The sequence below is a fragment of the Chelonia mydas genome, chromosome 1, assembly GCF_015237465.2.
Source record: "Chelonia mydas isolate rCheMyd1 chromosome 1, rCheMyd1.pri.v2, whole genome shotgun sequence".
Taxonomy (NCBI): Eukaryota; Metazoa; Chordata; order Testudines; family Cheloniidae; genus Chelonia; species Chelonia mydas.
In genome coordinates, this window is record NC_057849.1 from 242,439,395 (window position 1) to 242,455,330 (window position 15,936).

Below are 15,936 nucleotides of genomic sequence, written 5' to 3' on the forward strand. Positions count from 1 at the left end.
TATACTATACACTGAAATGTAAGTACAATATTTATATTCCAATTAATTTATTTTATAATTATATAGTAAAAATGAAAAACTAAGCAATTTTTCAGTAACAGCGAGCTGTGACCCTTTTCTATTTTTATGCCTGATTTTTGTAAGCAAGTAATTTTTTAAGTGAGGTGTAACTTGGGGGTATGCAAGACCAATCAAACTCCTTGAAGGGTACAGAAGTTTGGAGAGGTTGAGTGTCCCTTCCCTACAGTGTCCATATAAGAAAGTGAGGCTACCCCTACTAAATCGGCCACCACTTCCCACTATTTCAATGAGAGTGAAACCAGGCTGACCTTATGGAAATAGCTGTTGTTTTGTGGTTGGGGGACTAGTCAGGACACCACAAAGAGAAGGAGAATCTGGGGAGCAGAGGAGAGTGAGGACACACATGGGGATGGCAGTGGCAGCAGAAGGCTGAGAATAGCTGAATCAGGGTATAGAGTGGGAGACTAGGAGAAAGCATGGTTGGCGTTTGAGGGCTTGTCTACGTGAGCAAATTTACCAACATAATTCTGGTAAATTTTACTGCTATAGTTACGCCAGTATAATTCCACACTTGGACACTCCCATTCTGGAATAAGAGCTCCTTTGTCTAGTTTACTTTATACCATTTCCAAAGCAACATAAAAGCAAATGATATAATTAGGATGGTAAATTTCCCCATGTAGACCAGCCCTGAGTGTGGGGCACAGAGAAGAAAGGGGGGCAGCGGGAGACCAAGGAGGCGTAGGATTCAGGAGCATATTGAGTGGAGATGGGGCAATGTGGGAGCAGGAGAAGATGAGGGGAGGAGGAAATTGGGTGTCCATCTACCACAGGGTCCAGAGAAGAGATTGGAGAGGAGAATGTGGGGTGGAAGAGGGAGGCTGAGGTGGTTCAGAGGAACATAAGAGGTAGGAGAAGACTAAATGAGATGGGAAGATGAAAAGGTTTAGGAAGGGACTAATAGGGATGCAGAGGGAAAAAAGGCAACTGTGGGGGAAATATAAAGGGAAAAGGAGGGGAAAATATGGGGGCAGGAGACAGAAGTCAATGGGATAGTGAAGGAAATGGGACAGGAGGAGAGACCAGGGTGGTGATCCAGCAAAGGACCAGAGAGGACAGAGTGACAGCTTCTCCACCCCAGGAGTTAGGAGATGGCCCCGAGTGGAAATTGATACACTTGTTTGTGTGTGTTTCAGGTAAAATTTTGGACCTGAAATGCTCTCACCCTTTGGTTTTGGGAAGCTTCCCCTTAAAAGGGAAAAAGCAGATGGCAAACTTTTTTTTTAAATGTATTTGGCTTAAAAATGGTAGGATTTTTTTTTAATCTCCCACATTTGAGGTCCCTAACTCATGATAATTTTAATGCTTTGCGTTGGCAATATCAGTTACATTATTTTAACAAGTCTGGTCCCTGCTTGCTTTTTCCTTTAACTAGGTTCTGTAATACATGCAAATAACGTGGACCCTGAAAATATGTAGTGAAATGGTTCTTCCCTCAGGTTTGGGGAAACTGTTGGGATTTTGGCGGGAGGGAGGGGCAAATAATTTTTGCAGAAAAACCAAGAATCTTTGTAGCCTGTAAAGTCCAAATGTAAGACTTTATCTGTAAATTATCATACTAACCTACAGCATCCTATAGTTGTTTAAGCTTTTCTGGTCTCTGCGGTGCGTCTGAGTGCATGTAGACAGTAGGAGTGCTATTTTATAAGCTCCAATAATACAGTGGTCATTATATGGTTAAGCAGATTTAATGGAGACTATCTTGTCAAAGCGGCTACTTAAGTCTGAAGGGAGAAGTTTTGGCATGCAGCAATATGACTGGTGGCAGCCCTGAAGCTTAGGACCAAAGTGTGTTTCAGTTGCTTGCAGATACTAACGTTTACAAGGATGGTAATAGCATTAAAGCTTGGGTGAATACTACAAAATATGAGCCGCTAACGGACTATCAAATAAAAGTGATGTACTTCAGTGTTCTGCAAACGTTTGCAAAGATGTCTGCAGCACGTGTGTGTCTTAGTTGTGAAAATGTGTTTGCTGGAAGATTCGCACCACAAATTACTTATTCAATTCCTCTTCTTAATAAAAGATTTACTCTTACAGCCACATAGTGGAAACAATATCTTGGATGAAATCCTAGCCCCGTTAAAGCCAATAACAAAACTCCCATTGACTTCATCGGGCCAGGATTTCACTCCATGTGAATAAGGTGAACAGCCACACAAGTGAATAGTAGAGCTGTTCCAAAATTTTTCCATGAACGTTTTTCCATTAGAGAATGCCATTTCATCAAAATCAAAATGTTGTGTGGAAATGTTGATTTCATTTTTTTTCCCCCTGAGGTTGAAATGTTTTGTTTCAAGCCTTTTGTAATGGAGCATTTCAATTTTTCTGTTTCAGAATGACTCCGTTGCAATTCTTTTCTGGTTTTTAATATATCATATTTTTTAAAAATTGAAATGGAACAAAATAATCTGGAATAATATTTTTAGGAATTTCAGTATGGGGGGGAGAATTCAGAATTGTGGAATTTCCCATGAAACAGAAAATCCATTTCCTGCACAGCTCTGGTGAATACTCTTACTGCAGCTAACCTATTATCTGGAATCCATAGCCTGATTGTCTACATAAAATGTTTGTGCAATAATTTTGATTAACTAACAAAGTCGTGCAAAGAACAGTCAGTTTAAACTATATTGGAAACCAAAAAAAGGGCTGAATTCATCTGGCAAAAATAAGAATTAATTCATCCAGCTCTGAAATGTTAATGGTAATTATCAGGGCACTAGTTGTTCAACTGAGTAGGAACCTGGGGATGGGGAGTATGGAAGGGGTTGGCAAATACCTAGTAGTAATAGAAAGCCATCTGCACAAACAGGAAAACTGTTACGTGTTTTGTTTGTTCTGCACAGCTACTGATTTTTACTTCCTGGTAAATCCTTTGGGAATTTTATGTCATTTTGGATTACTTTATGTTTGGGGGCGGGGGGGGAGTTACTAATTTAATGTAGACCTTGAATTGAATTACCCTGAACTATTCAGAAAAAGAATCTTACATTTTTTCAGGAGACAGATGAGGAGAAACGTCACAAAATTGCTGATGAGCTTTTGCATACGGAAAGAGCCTATGTCAGCCGACTTGACCTCTTAGACAAGGTGAATTTTGCTTTAAGAAGTGCTTCATTCTTTTACTTATTTATACTGCAGTTCATGTGAGCTTTATCTGTGTGTAAAAACCACATTAAGGGATTGTGGGTTTTTGCCTTCTGCTAATCCTCTCAACTAAGCAGTCATTTGCAACAACTACTTCGTTTTGTTTTTAAATAATTTCAATGTTTGCAAAATGTGAACAATAGAAGTGCAAGCTTCCATAGCAGTGGGACAGCCTAGAAAGAGAAGTGGCTAATTTCACCTCTCTGTTCATTCATTTCTTGGCCTTTGCTGAAACTGCCAACAAGGGTGCCAATGTTTAGTGGTATGTGTTTGATGTAATCACCTGCTCACTAAGCCATTGAACAGTGTCTCTGGGAGAACTTTGGTGTCTACTGACGTTAGCCAGCTTTCAAACAGTGACCTAGAAGAGAAGCATCCCATCTTAAACCTTCTCTTCTCAATTTTTCCATCACATGGTCTACCTAATTTCTATTAAAATGAATGGATACTCATATTCTGTGATGGAAGAATTGAGTGCTTGCACTTTTCACAGCTTCAAACTATTTGTCATTTCTTAAATGTCAAACTATCTGCAGTTCTCTAATTTTCTTTGAGCCTGACTACTTTCTCATATATATATCTACTACACCTAGATATCTCTGATCATGCATTGCTTTGTCAGCTAACCGTGTTTTTCATCTTCATTTCATGTTGATGTTTCCTTGGTCTAGCACATGGGCTTGTAAATCAAGATCAGGTCTGAAAAGTCCTAATTGCTATATTAAACAGCTGGTAGCTGTCAGACTGCTTAGGCATATCAGTTTTGGCTCTCATGAATATGAGAGAAATGATTAACATAGCTGTCTTACATGAACACGTGTTGAAAATAGACCTTTCTTGCAAATAAGAGCATTGTTTTAGGGGCATAAGAAATCACAGTAAAATATTCAAATTTACTTTTAGTCTCTTTTGACTGACATTGTAGAAGTATTTTCACAATCCCAATTTAAGATGAATTTCTCCATGCAAGTTTTTCCAAAATATCAGGCAAAATTCAGAGAAAAGTTTACAGATTGCACCTAAAACTACCAGCATCATGGGGAAAAAAGGAGGATGGTGAAGGCTGTGTTTATATCCCTAAATGTAATTAAAATAATACTTATGTAATGTTTATAAGCCCTTCCATGCCTACGTTTCTATGATTCTGTAGGTGGTGGGGGTTTTTTAATTCTACTGCTGTAGTACCAAAAGGCACAGATTCAGAATCAGAGCCTTGTTGTGCTAGATGTCTTAAAACAAACATGAAGGCACAGCCCCTGTCTCCAAAGCGCTCATATCCTAAAAGGACAAGGGGATCCAATGTACAGACAAAGTGCTCAGGGTGATGGCTGCAAAACATCATGCTGAGCTCAGTGTTTTATGAGACACAGTGTGGGGCAACAAGGGAGCATCAAGGGGATGAATTAACGAGGACTTTTCAGCTTGGAAAAGAGGAGACTAAGGGGTGATATGATAGCGGTCTATAAAATCATGAGTGGTGTGGAGAAAGTGAATAAGGAAAAGTTATTTACTTGTTCCCATAATATAAGAACTAGGGGCCACCAAATGAAATTAATGAGTAGCAGGTTTAAAACAAATAAAGGGAAGTTCTTCACACAATGCACAGTCAACCTGTGGAACTCCTTGCCTGAGGAGGTTGTGAAAGCTAGGACTAGAACAGGGTTTAAAAGAGAATTGGATAAATTCATGGAGGTTCAGGCCATTAATGGCTATTAGCCAGGATGGGCAAGGAATGGTGTTCCTAGCCTCTGTTTGTCAGAGGGTGGAGATGGATGGCAGGAGAGAGATCACTTGATCATTCCCTGTTCAGTTCACTCCCTCTGGGGCACCTGGCATTGGCCACTGTCGGTAAACAGGATACTGGGCTGGATGGACCTTTGGTCTGACCCAATATGGCCATTCTTATGTTCTTAAGAATATGGAAGTGGGAAGGGAAAGAGGATGTTGAGGGAGAAGCAAAGAAAAGAAGATAGTATGGAGGACTGGAAAGGAGGCCAGAAAGAAAGGCCAGTCAGCTGATAGAAAGAATGCCTGTAGTCCAAACTGAAAGAAAGCAAAGTATGATGACATCACTTGCACCCAATGTGTTCTAGAAGTGCCTTATTCCCCAGGGCTTCACTGCTGCTCTGGCTCCTGGAGGGCACATTGGGGTGGGGAGTTCCACTGATATCTGAAGGAGGTGAGGGGAAGTGGGGGGACAATACTTCAATAATTTTGGATGCTCCCACAGTTTAGCAACAACAGTAACCATCTTGAAATGCTTGGGGGGCGGGGGCGCGTTTGTCTGCTGTGTACCACTTAAAGATAACAGAAATGCACATTGGCCTGTTAACTTTTAAATCCTTCTCCTCTATTGCAGGTATTCTATGGCAGATTATTGGAGGAAGCGAACAGGGGTTCATTTCCAGCTGAGGTGGTCAATAAAATCTTTTCTAATATTTCATCGATCAATGCCTTCCACAGTAAATTCTTGCTTCCGGAGCTTGAGAAAAGAATGCAAGAATGGTAAGAATTGTTTTGAAAGATACTAAGCCTTTTAATAATGGGTCTGAGCTAGCATAGAGATTGTTACATGACAGAGACAGAGGACACTTTACCGTTAAAATGCTCCAAGGAAGTTCTGCTGCTGGGAAAAAGTGTCTGCTGCTCTACTGTTCATCAGGGTTTCGTTTAATAGAGGAATTAAGCATGTCCTTAGCTTAAGCACACGCATGGTCTCAATGAAGTCAATGGGATTACTCACATGTGAAATCTTTAGTTGAATGGGAGCGGTAGCCCTTTAAGATTACATGCTACCTGGTGAGTCTGTTGCCTGAAATACAGAAATTGGTGCAAATGAATGTTTATACAGTTATTGTGCAATGACCTGATGCATTAATTTTTATCGTTGCTTTCTACGCTATAATAAAGTAGAATTCCTTTTATTATTACATGTTTTAACTTTATCATTTAGTAATTAACACCTGGTTCTGAATTATTTTTAGGATGATGTTGTCATGGCATTTTTTCAAAGGAAAGTCATGTTAAAAGAGCAAGCCAGGGTGGTATATATGTTAAAATATTGTGTAATGGGCATTTTGTACTCTGGATAAGCTTTTTATTTTCCCTCCTTAGTGCAAATAACTAGAAGTGTGCCTGTGCTGTGATAACACTAGACATAGCGGTTGTCAGCACACACTCAATTTATTTAATTCAACCTAATTCTTCAAAAAAAAGTAACATTTTCTATAAAGCAAGGAAATATAATTAGATAACACCTAAACAGCATAAAATAAAGTAATGCTTAACATTAGGCTTGCATTCCGTACAATATTAAATACTTTATTATAATGGTGTATATGAGAAATTCATCTTTTTGGATTCATCAAATAAAAAAATCTGATACTAAATGTGAACCCAAATATTAAACTGCTCAATTTTGGGGGAGGGGAAGTACGATTTACTTCAGTAATGCTTTAAAAGCTATAGCATACATAAACTACGTTCTGCCTTAGAGAAAGAGCACAAATTATAGGAGACAGACTGTATTATGTGTCATATTAGTAAAATACTGTGACAGGATCCCGGAGTACAACCTGGAACTGTGGGACAACTGTTCCCCCTTAACTCTCCAACCTGGGCTGTCTCTCACAAAGTTATGCCAGTGACAAACAGCAAACCTTTCTAGGCACTGTGATCGCTTTCCCATCATGTGGAGCCCCACACACAGCAAAATTGCATGAATGCTCCCAGAGCCACTCAGGAATAAGGCTATGATTTAGCCACGGGTTTTTTTAGTAAAAGTCACGTACAGGTCAGGAGCAATAAACACAACTGGCCATGACTTTTTACGAAAAATACCCCTAACCAAATCTTAGGTGCTAAGGAACGTGGGGCGGGGGGAGGGCACTCCAGCATGTGGGGAAGGTGCTCCAGCAGTCGCTGCTGCTCCTGGGTGCAGGTGGAGAGCCCGGGGCCTCCCTGCTGCTGCTGCTGCTCCTCTGGGTTGGGGATGGCCCGGGGCACCCCTGCTGCCACTACTGCTCCTCCAGGTTGGGGGGGGGGGTGGCCCAGGGCTAGCAGGCACAGCTGAGGGTATAGCCTGAGATAGTTTCATTGCAGCCTGGTCCGGCAACCTGCCTGCTTTGCCGTGAGAATGCAGGCTAACCAAGCCCAGGTTCTGTTAGGCCTCCAGTGCTAACCCACAATTCTACCTAGGCTGTGATTTCTTGTCTACCTCCTTCCTTCCTTCTGCATTGAAGTCACCTACACTGGCTCAGTACTTTAACCCCACATTTTCTCACTCCGTTTTTGCTGTGCTTCCAAAGAATTTGAGCAGCGCTAGTCCATGAACGTGTGCTAAGAATCACTTTGTGGCTCGCAGACTGAATTCCTTAGTGATGATCTCATTAGAAGTTCTTGATGCCGAATGCCGTTTGGTTTTGTGTACAAAACAGTCCGCGTTAATAATGAGGAGCTCCGCTTGGAAGTTACTTAAAGTGTTCTTATGTCACTGACACAGGCAGCAGCTCCATGCTAAGTGAGAGAGAGCATCCTGCAAACAAATTCACGGAAGAGCCCAGGTTAATTCATACTAAGAACCCTGGGATATCCCACCAGAAATCCCATCCCAGTTCACTGACTAGTGCAGCACCACTGGAGATACTATTGCACAAGGAGGACTTTGCAGTGGGGATGCACCAGGCTAGGTTAGTCTGGGCTAACGCTGCAGTGAAGCCATACACCCTAAATGCACTAGAATTATAAGCTCTATGGACTTTGCTGGGTTGTGTTTGGTGGATTAACTAAGACTGTTTTGAACAAAAGGCAGTGAGAACCTGTTTATATTACAGCAGGCATTTAATCCTGGGTAAATGGTGTTCCAGTTGGTCATGACATCTTGAGACTAGGGTTGTTGAATAATCGCAGCTAACTTACGCAATTAACTCAAAAAAATTAATTGTGATTAAAAAAATTAATCTCTATTAATTGCACTGTTAAACAATAGAGTACCAATTGAAATGTATTAAATATTTTGGATGTTTTTCTACATTTTCAAATATATTGATTTCTATTATAACACAGAATACAAAGTGTACAGTGCTCACTTTATATAATTTTTTATTACAAATGTTTGCACTGTAAAAATGATAAACAAAAGAAATAGTATTTTTCAATTCACCTCATACAAATACTGTAGTGCAATCTCTTTATTGTGAAAGTGTAACTTACAAATGTAGATTTTGTTATTGTTACGTAACTGCACTCAAAAACAAAACAATGTAAATCACAAGAGACTACAAGTCCACTCAGTCCTACTTCTTGTTCAGCCAATCGCTAAGACAAACAAGTTTGTTTACATTTACGGGAGAGAATGCTGCCTGCTTCTTATTTGCAATGTCACCTGAAACTGAAACAGGCATTTGCATGGCACTTTTATAGCTGGCGTTTCAAGGTATTTACGTGCCAGATATGCTGAACATTTGTATGCCCCTTCATGCTTCGGCCACCATTCCAGAGGACATGCTGATGATGCTCTTCAAAAAACAAAAAATGTTATTTAAATGTGTGACTGAACTCCTGGGGGGAGAATGGTATGTCTCCAGCTCTATGTTTCACCCACATTCTGCCATGTATCTCGTGTTCTAGCAGTCTCGGATGATGACCCAAGCACATGTTCGTTTTAAGAACACTTTCACTGCAGATTTGACAAAATGCAAAGAAGGCACCAATGTGAGATTTCTAAAAATAGCTCTAGCACTCGACCCAAGTTTTAAGCCTCTGAAGTGCCGTTCAGAGTCTGAGAGGGACGAGGTGTGGAGCATGCTTTCAGAAGTATTGAAAGAGCAACAATCAGATGCAGAAACTACGGAATCTGAACTACCAAAAAAGAAAATCAACCTTCTGCTGGTGTCATCTGTCTCAGATGATCAAAATGAACATGCAACGGTCCGCTCTGCTCTGGATAGCTGTTGAGCAGAACCCGTCATCAGCATGGACGCATGTCCTCTGGAATGGTGGTTGAAGCATGAAGGGACATATGAATCTTTAGTGCATCTGGCACTTAAATATCTTGCAACGCCGGTGTCAAGGTTCCTTCCCCACTCTAAACTCTAGGGTACAGATGTGGGGACCTGCATGAAAAACCCCCTAAGCTTATTTTTACCAGCTTAGGTTAAAACTTCCCCAAGGTACAAACTATTTTACCTTTTGCCCCTGGACTTTATTGCTGCCACCACCAAGCGTCTAACAAATATATAACAAGGAAAGAGCCCACGTGAAACGTCTTCCCACGCAAAATCCTTCCAAACCCTACACCCCCTTTCCTGGGGAAGGCTTGATAAAAATCCTCACCAATTTGCATAGGTGAACAGACCCAAACCCTTGGATCTTAAGAACAATGAAAAAGCAATCAGGTTCTTAGAAGAAGAATTTTAATTGAAGAAAAAGTAAAAGAATCACCTCTGTAAAATCAGGATGGTAAATACCTTACAGGCTAATCAGATTCAAAACATAGAGAATCCCTCGAGGCAAAACCTTAAGTTACAAAAAGACACAAAAACAAGAATATACATTCCATTCAGCACAACTTATTTTATCAGCCATTTAAACAAAACAGAATCTAACGCTTATCTAACTAGATTGCTTATTAGCCCTTTACAGGAGTTCTGACCTGCATTCCTTTTCTGTTCCCAGCAAAAGCAACACACAGACTGAGAGAGCCTTTGTTTCTCCCCGCCTCCAGCTTTGAGAGTATCTTGTGTCCTCATTGGTCATTTTGGTCAGGTGCAGCGAGGTTATCCGAGCTTCTTAACCCTTTACAGGTGAAAGGGCTTTTCCTCTGGCCAGGAGGGATTTAAAGGTGTTTACCCTTCCCTTTATATTTATGGCAGCCGGCTACAACAGTGCCATGCAAACACCTGTTCTCACTTTCAGGTGACATTGTAAACAAGAAGCGGGCAGCATTATCTCCTGCAAATTGTAACCAAACTTGTTTGTCTGAGTGATTGGCTGAAGTAGGACTGAGTGGAATTGTAGGCTCTAAAGTTTTACGTTGTGCTCTTAGCCCACTGAAAATGGGTATGGATGAAAATGGGTATGGCTTTGAGTCTATGGTAAATGGATAGCATTGTCACGAGTAATCAAGCATTTTCAAACAGGGGCATATATTGAGGATAACGTTATGGTTTGGGAACTGGTAACAAGGTTCCGGTAGTTTTGATGAGCCAGCCAACGCACAAATTGTTTGAATCGTTTATGGATTGGTTATCTACAGCCATCAGTTGACCGATGGCACTATGCGTTCTGTCATCAGAAGATTCTTCTTTCCAAGCTGCCTCTGCGCCTGCATGTTCTTCCAGAGTACTTTGTGCTGTGCCTTACGGATAAGCCCCTGCATTTTCCATTTAAACTGATTTTTACCACACACAAAAATCCTGGGTTTTACAAAAAGTATTATTCGCTTCCCCCCAGCCCCAGTTTTCACTGTACTTTTATATATTCAAGTATATAAAAAAATAGCTTGTTTTATTAGGAAAATACAATACATTGCGAGAGATAAGGTATTACAATAATACGTTAATCTGTGTGTATTTGCCACGCTGCCTGTTGAAGTAAGGCTGTATATTAATCTGTAAGATACACACAATAAACAGACACACACGCAGGCTCTTAAGTACGTGCACATCTGAACGTACTGATGAATCTCACACTCACCATGTACATTTTTCAAGCTGTTAGCAGATAACAGTTTAAAGATCTGACACACTAAACGGGACAAAAATGAAAATCTGTATCAGAATACATTTCAGAACACAAGGGAAGTATTCACAAGTTTAAAAAAAACAAAAACAGGAGAAAAGGATGAAGTTGAGTGTATGCGCTGCTAATGGTGTGGCCCAATTATTAAATGTAAATATTTGTAGGCTAATAGTTCTAAGTCTACAATAGTAAACTTTATTCAAATGGAAAGTTTTATTTGGGGATCAGAGATATATTATTTTCTTAAACTCAGAGGTGGCATTGTGTTTTGAGTTCTGTTCTATTTCTGCAGCAAACCACATTGAATTCCATTAATCTGCTGTACATTTTCCCCTTTTCTTCCATCCACCCTCCCCTGCCCAATATTTACCCAGAAAAATTAGTAATTTTTTTCCACCAATTTTCACCTTTTGTTTTTGTTGTAATAAATACCAATACATTCCTGGGAAACATTAAATAAAATAAAAAATGAAAACGAAGGGCCCTACTTATGGAGGGGTTCTGAAGTCATAGTAGACTTTTATTCTTGCCAAGACTTAATGTGCTTGACCTTTTTTGGACATCTCTGATATAGCCTAGTGCCCAAGCTTGTAAAAATTGGACACCTTCAGGTCTGGCATTAGAGACAGCCTTGAAAATTTAGTTTCTCTGGAGGGAAAGTGAAATCAAACCACCTTTGGTAAACTAGCAGCTATAGATAAGTAGCCCATTTCATTTGTAGGCTATTTCTTGTTTGGCTCATAAAACTATTGGAACCTTGTTGCAAACTCTGTATGTTTGTGAAAAGGTCAGCACGAAGTGATTTTTCAAATTTTGAAAAGCTGCTAAATGCTACTTGTTTACTGTGGACCTAAAGCAACACGACATTCTTTACTACTTTAAGCTTCTAAGTGACTTAATTTTTTTTTTTCAAAGTATGAAATTTATCATAATTAACTTAAAACTGTCTGATTTTTTTCAATAGTTTCTAGCAATACTGGAATCTTCTCAGTTCTGCATTAATTGGCCTCCTGAGTTTTCACCTCCAGCTGAGAAGTGCAGTGTTGTGTAACTTATAATGGCAGCTCAGAGAAATGCCATTCACTAAATGGAAATAATGAAAGAAGAATTAACATTTTATATAGTGCTTTATTCCTTACTTAAGGCCTTTATACGTGATGAAGATAGGACACAAAGATTGTTTTCACTTTTGCAGGTCTCCTTTGAAGGTCAGACTGGGATCCTTTATGTAGTAGTATTGAACTTGGAGGATTCATTACTTTATATTTTTTAAATAATATTTTTCCCTCATTCTGTCAGCTAGTTAATACCTTGTCGGCTTTTACTTATTTGCTGTGAAGTTGAGACTCAATCCTCTTGCTCTGCAGGACTGGGACCCCCAGAATTGGAGATATTCTGCAGAAGTTAGCTCCTTTCCTCAAGATGTATGGAGAGTATGTGAAAAACTTTGATAATGCAATGGAACTGGTGAAAATGTGGACTGAGCGGTCACCTCTATTCAAATCCATTATTCAGGACATTCAGGTAATGTAAGAGACTATTTATTGAAAAGCTACAAAGTAGTGTGTATGTGTCGTTTTCTATATTTCTGAAAGACCGTTTGAAATCGTTAAATATCCAGTCCCTTAGAAAGACAAGGTAGGTACGGTAATAATATCTTTTATTGGACCAACTTCTGTTGGTGGAAGGAACAAACTTTCAAGCTACACAGAGCTCTTCCTCAGGTCTGGAGAAGGTAACCAGAGCGTCTGAGCTAAATACAAGGTGGGACAAGTCTAAAGGGTTCACACACACAGTAGGAGACAACTTCCCACTTCATTTTAAGTAAAGGGTGAGCAGGCAGTAGGGTGTTTTACAAATTGGTTTTATGGCTCATTACAACAGTCTCTGTGTTAAGTCCATGGTTTTCAGTGTCCAACAGAGTTATGAATTTAAGTTCCCAGGCTTGTCTTTTGAAGCAGTTGTGTAGGTTTCCTATGAGGATAAGCACTGAGAGGTCAGATATGGAGTGATTGCTTTGCTTTGTGAAAAATATACACCTATGGGTGATAGGTTATTTTTTGTCTGTTATCATTTTTCTATGCGAGTTTGTTCGAGAATACAGTGATTGTCTGGTTTCACCCATGTAGTTGTTGTTGGAGTCTTTGAGGCACTGGATGAGGTATACCACATGTTGCGATGGGTATGTATAGGAACCATGGATTTTGAAAAGTGTGTTGTGGGGGGTATTGATCATTTTAGCAGTGGAGTTGTGTCTGCAGGTTTTGCATCTGTTGTTCTCACAGAGTCTGCTGCTGCTTTGAATTGATGTTTCCTGGTCTGTGAGAAGCTTGCTTCTGATGATGAGCTTGGATAGGCTGGGGGATTGTTTGAAGCCCAGAAGAGGGGGTTGGAAAGATTTCTTTCAGGATGTGGTTCCCATCAAGTATGCATTGTAATTGTTTGATACCCCTTATGAGTTCCAGTGGGGAGCGTTAGGTGACAAATAGGGCTATGCAGTCAGGGGGGGGTTTGTTTTTGTAATGAAGCAGGTTCTCACGGGGTATTTGGGTGGACCATTCCATAACACAATCTATTTTTCTGGTCCCTTAGAAGCAAGTCAGGGTTCCATTTTGTCCATTTAATTTTGTTCTAGTTTTCCTTTTCCTTCCCATATCCTTCCTCTCCAGTGAAACGCATCATCGATCAAAGCATAAATGTTAAAACACGAGGACCAATGAATTTGCTTTATGTCAGTCAAAGATACTAAAAAGTAAATAACTTTTTTTTTTTTACAATTACATACTTGCCCATCTCTAAATTCCTAACTTGTCATGTTGGCTGACATGACCTGCAGTTTTCCAAAACACCTGAGTTAGGAAGTACGTTTACAATCCTAAAAATTGAGTAATTGAAGGGTATAGAAGCAGTCAGTCGTGGAAATGTATCTCTTTGGAAAAGTCTGTAACTTCACCTCTCCAGGGCCCCTTATTGATTTTTCTGTTAATTATGGATATCATTTCCAGCCTACAGACCAACCAACTAGAAGTTTAGGAAAGGAATAAGACATTCCTGCAGTGTGGTGCAATTTAAGCAGAATGTGTGGTCCTCAGTAAGGGACTTCTTTTGTGTGCTTTAGTCTAATCTACAGTTTACTCCTTTCTAAGGAAATGGAAGTAAACAGACATTATTTTTCTCAAAATAGCTACCCTTGTTTTTACATCATGTATAACTATGTATTGAAAGACAGCATTTGTCATACATGTGTGCCATATTAGAGTCTAGAAGAATATGCCCTGATCTTATGACTTGTCATGGTAAATTCAGTTTATCCCTTATTAACTGAATTAGATGTTTAAAATCAGTTATTACAGATATTATTAGAAAAATTAAGTTCAAATGCAATATCATTTGTGGTCCTATTTATGAAATCATTTCTGCTTGATACAAAGAAAATAAATACAGTGATTCTCCCTGCTTTACAATAATTAACTTTACTTGCTTTTAAAGTCATTGGAAAGAATGTTAATATTTGATTAGGATTTAGGTCAGTCACACCTTTATATTGTGTTATCACACGCTAAGTTATGGAAAAATATTGTCTGAACTGTGGTATCTAAATATATTTACATTTTCCTAGACACAAAAAGTCTGTGGGAGTTTGACATTGCAACATCATATGCTAGAACCAGTACAACGCATTCCACGCTATGAGATGCTACTAAAGGACTACCTACGGAAACTGCCTCAAGATTCCCTAGACTGGAAGGATGCTGAAAGTAAGTATTTCATGGATTGTGTGATAACTTCATATAGCAATAAGAAAACAGTAATAAAAGAACCCTATAAATTAAAGCTATCCCAGTAAAAATGAGGTAAAGGAACACTATTGCAGGGAAAATGTTAGTGTAGAGTTGTAAGAGTCTCTGAAAAATGACCCATTTTTTATGTTGATTTCTAGGCTAGCATTAGAGCAGTGAAACTTACAATTTGTCCTTCCTGTCATGGAGCACAAAAATTCTACTTTTGTTTCACATGATTTTGCACCCTTTTCTGAAACTATGCCGTATGCACAATCCTTAGGAGAAGGCTAGTTTGGCATTTAAGCCCACTTTTGTGTGGCTTTTTATATAGAAATGGTCTTTGCTGAAAAAAAATTTGAAAATGGGATCCATATTTTGTTTTTTTAAAATACATATTTCAGCAATTTTTTTGTGAAAATAGATTCCATTTTCAAGTTTTATCATTTTTCATGTATAAATTATGCAAAATAGATCATATTTTTTCTTATTATTCAGAATTGTTGATCAAATAGCTTCTGCAAATAATTCTTGGCCTGGAGCAGTTTCTTAAAAGTATTTGAAATTGGAGCTGTTTTGGTTGGCTCTGTAGATCACACTGCATGTTTCTGCTCCCTGATTGAAGGAGCCATGATTCTCAGAATCATATTTTGGGTACAAGTACTCAAGTTCATGAATTTTGAAATTCATGCCACAAACACCCTACAATAATTGATTAAAACTGGCAAGGATTCCTGCTAAGCTTTTCAAGCATCTAATCTGTTAGCTCTAATTTTTATTATATTTTACATTCAATTAAGGCAAAAGTACCCTGTTGGACAAAACACTTGTACCTTACTTTATTGATAATTTTGGGGCTTGAGAAGGTTGACGTTCATATGAAATTTACAAGTATGCCATTCGACCTAGTAGTCTGTGTACTATAGTAAATAACAATGTATTTTCATTTGTTTTTCATTTTCGGTGCCATCTAGAATCCCTGGAAATTATTTCCACAGCAGCCAGTCACTCCAATAGTGCTATACGAAAAATGGTAAGTGGCTTTTGTGGGGTTTTCCCTTTTTTAATCCTCTGTTTTTAGTCTTGTGTATTAAGTAGCATGTACAGCTAGGAAATTCTGTGAATTTTACCAGGTATATGAAATGCAGATTTTTCAAACAGTGAAACTTGTAAACTTTGGTTTCTT

The 15,936-nt window shown here is 39.1% G+C and overlaps 1 protein-coding gene across 6 annotated transcripts in view; it reads left to right on the top strand.

The window, feature by feature from the left end:
• FGD4 (FYVE, RhoGEF and PH domain containing 4) overlaps nt 1-15,936 on the top strand; it is a 179,276-nt gene that overhangs the window by 146,727 nt on the left and 16,613 nt on the right. For all 6 annotated transcript variants that reach the window (XM_007067470.4, XM_037878640.2, XM_037878599.2 and 3 more), the window contains exons 5-9: nt 3,085-3,174; nt 5,591-5,736; nt 12,339-12,495; nt 14,591-14,729; nt 15,725-15,783. In XM_007067470.4, the coding sequence (XP_007067532.2) occupies nt 3,085-3,174; nt 5,591-5,736; nt 12,339-12,495; nt 14,591-14,729; nt 15,725-15,783 (591 nt within the window). The remainder of the gene's footprint in view (nt 1-3,084; nt 3,175-5,590; nt 5,737-12,338; nt 12,496-14,590; nt 14,730-15,724; nt 15,784-15,936) is intronic.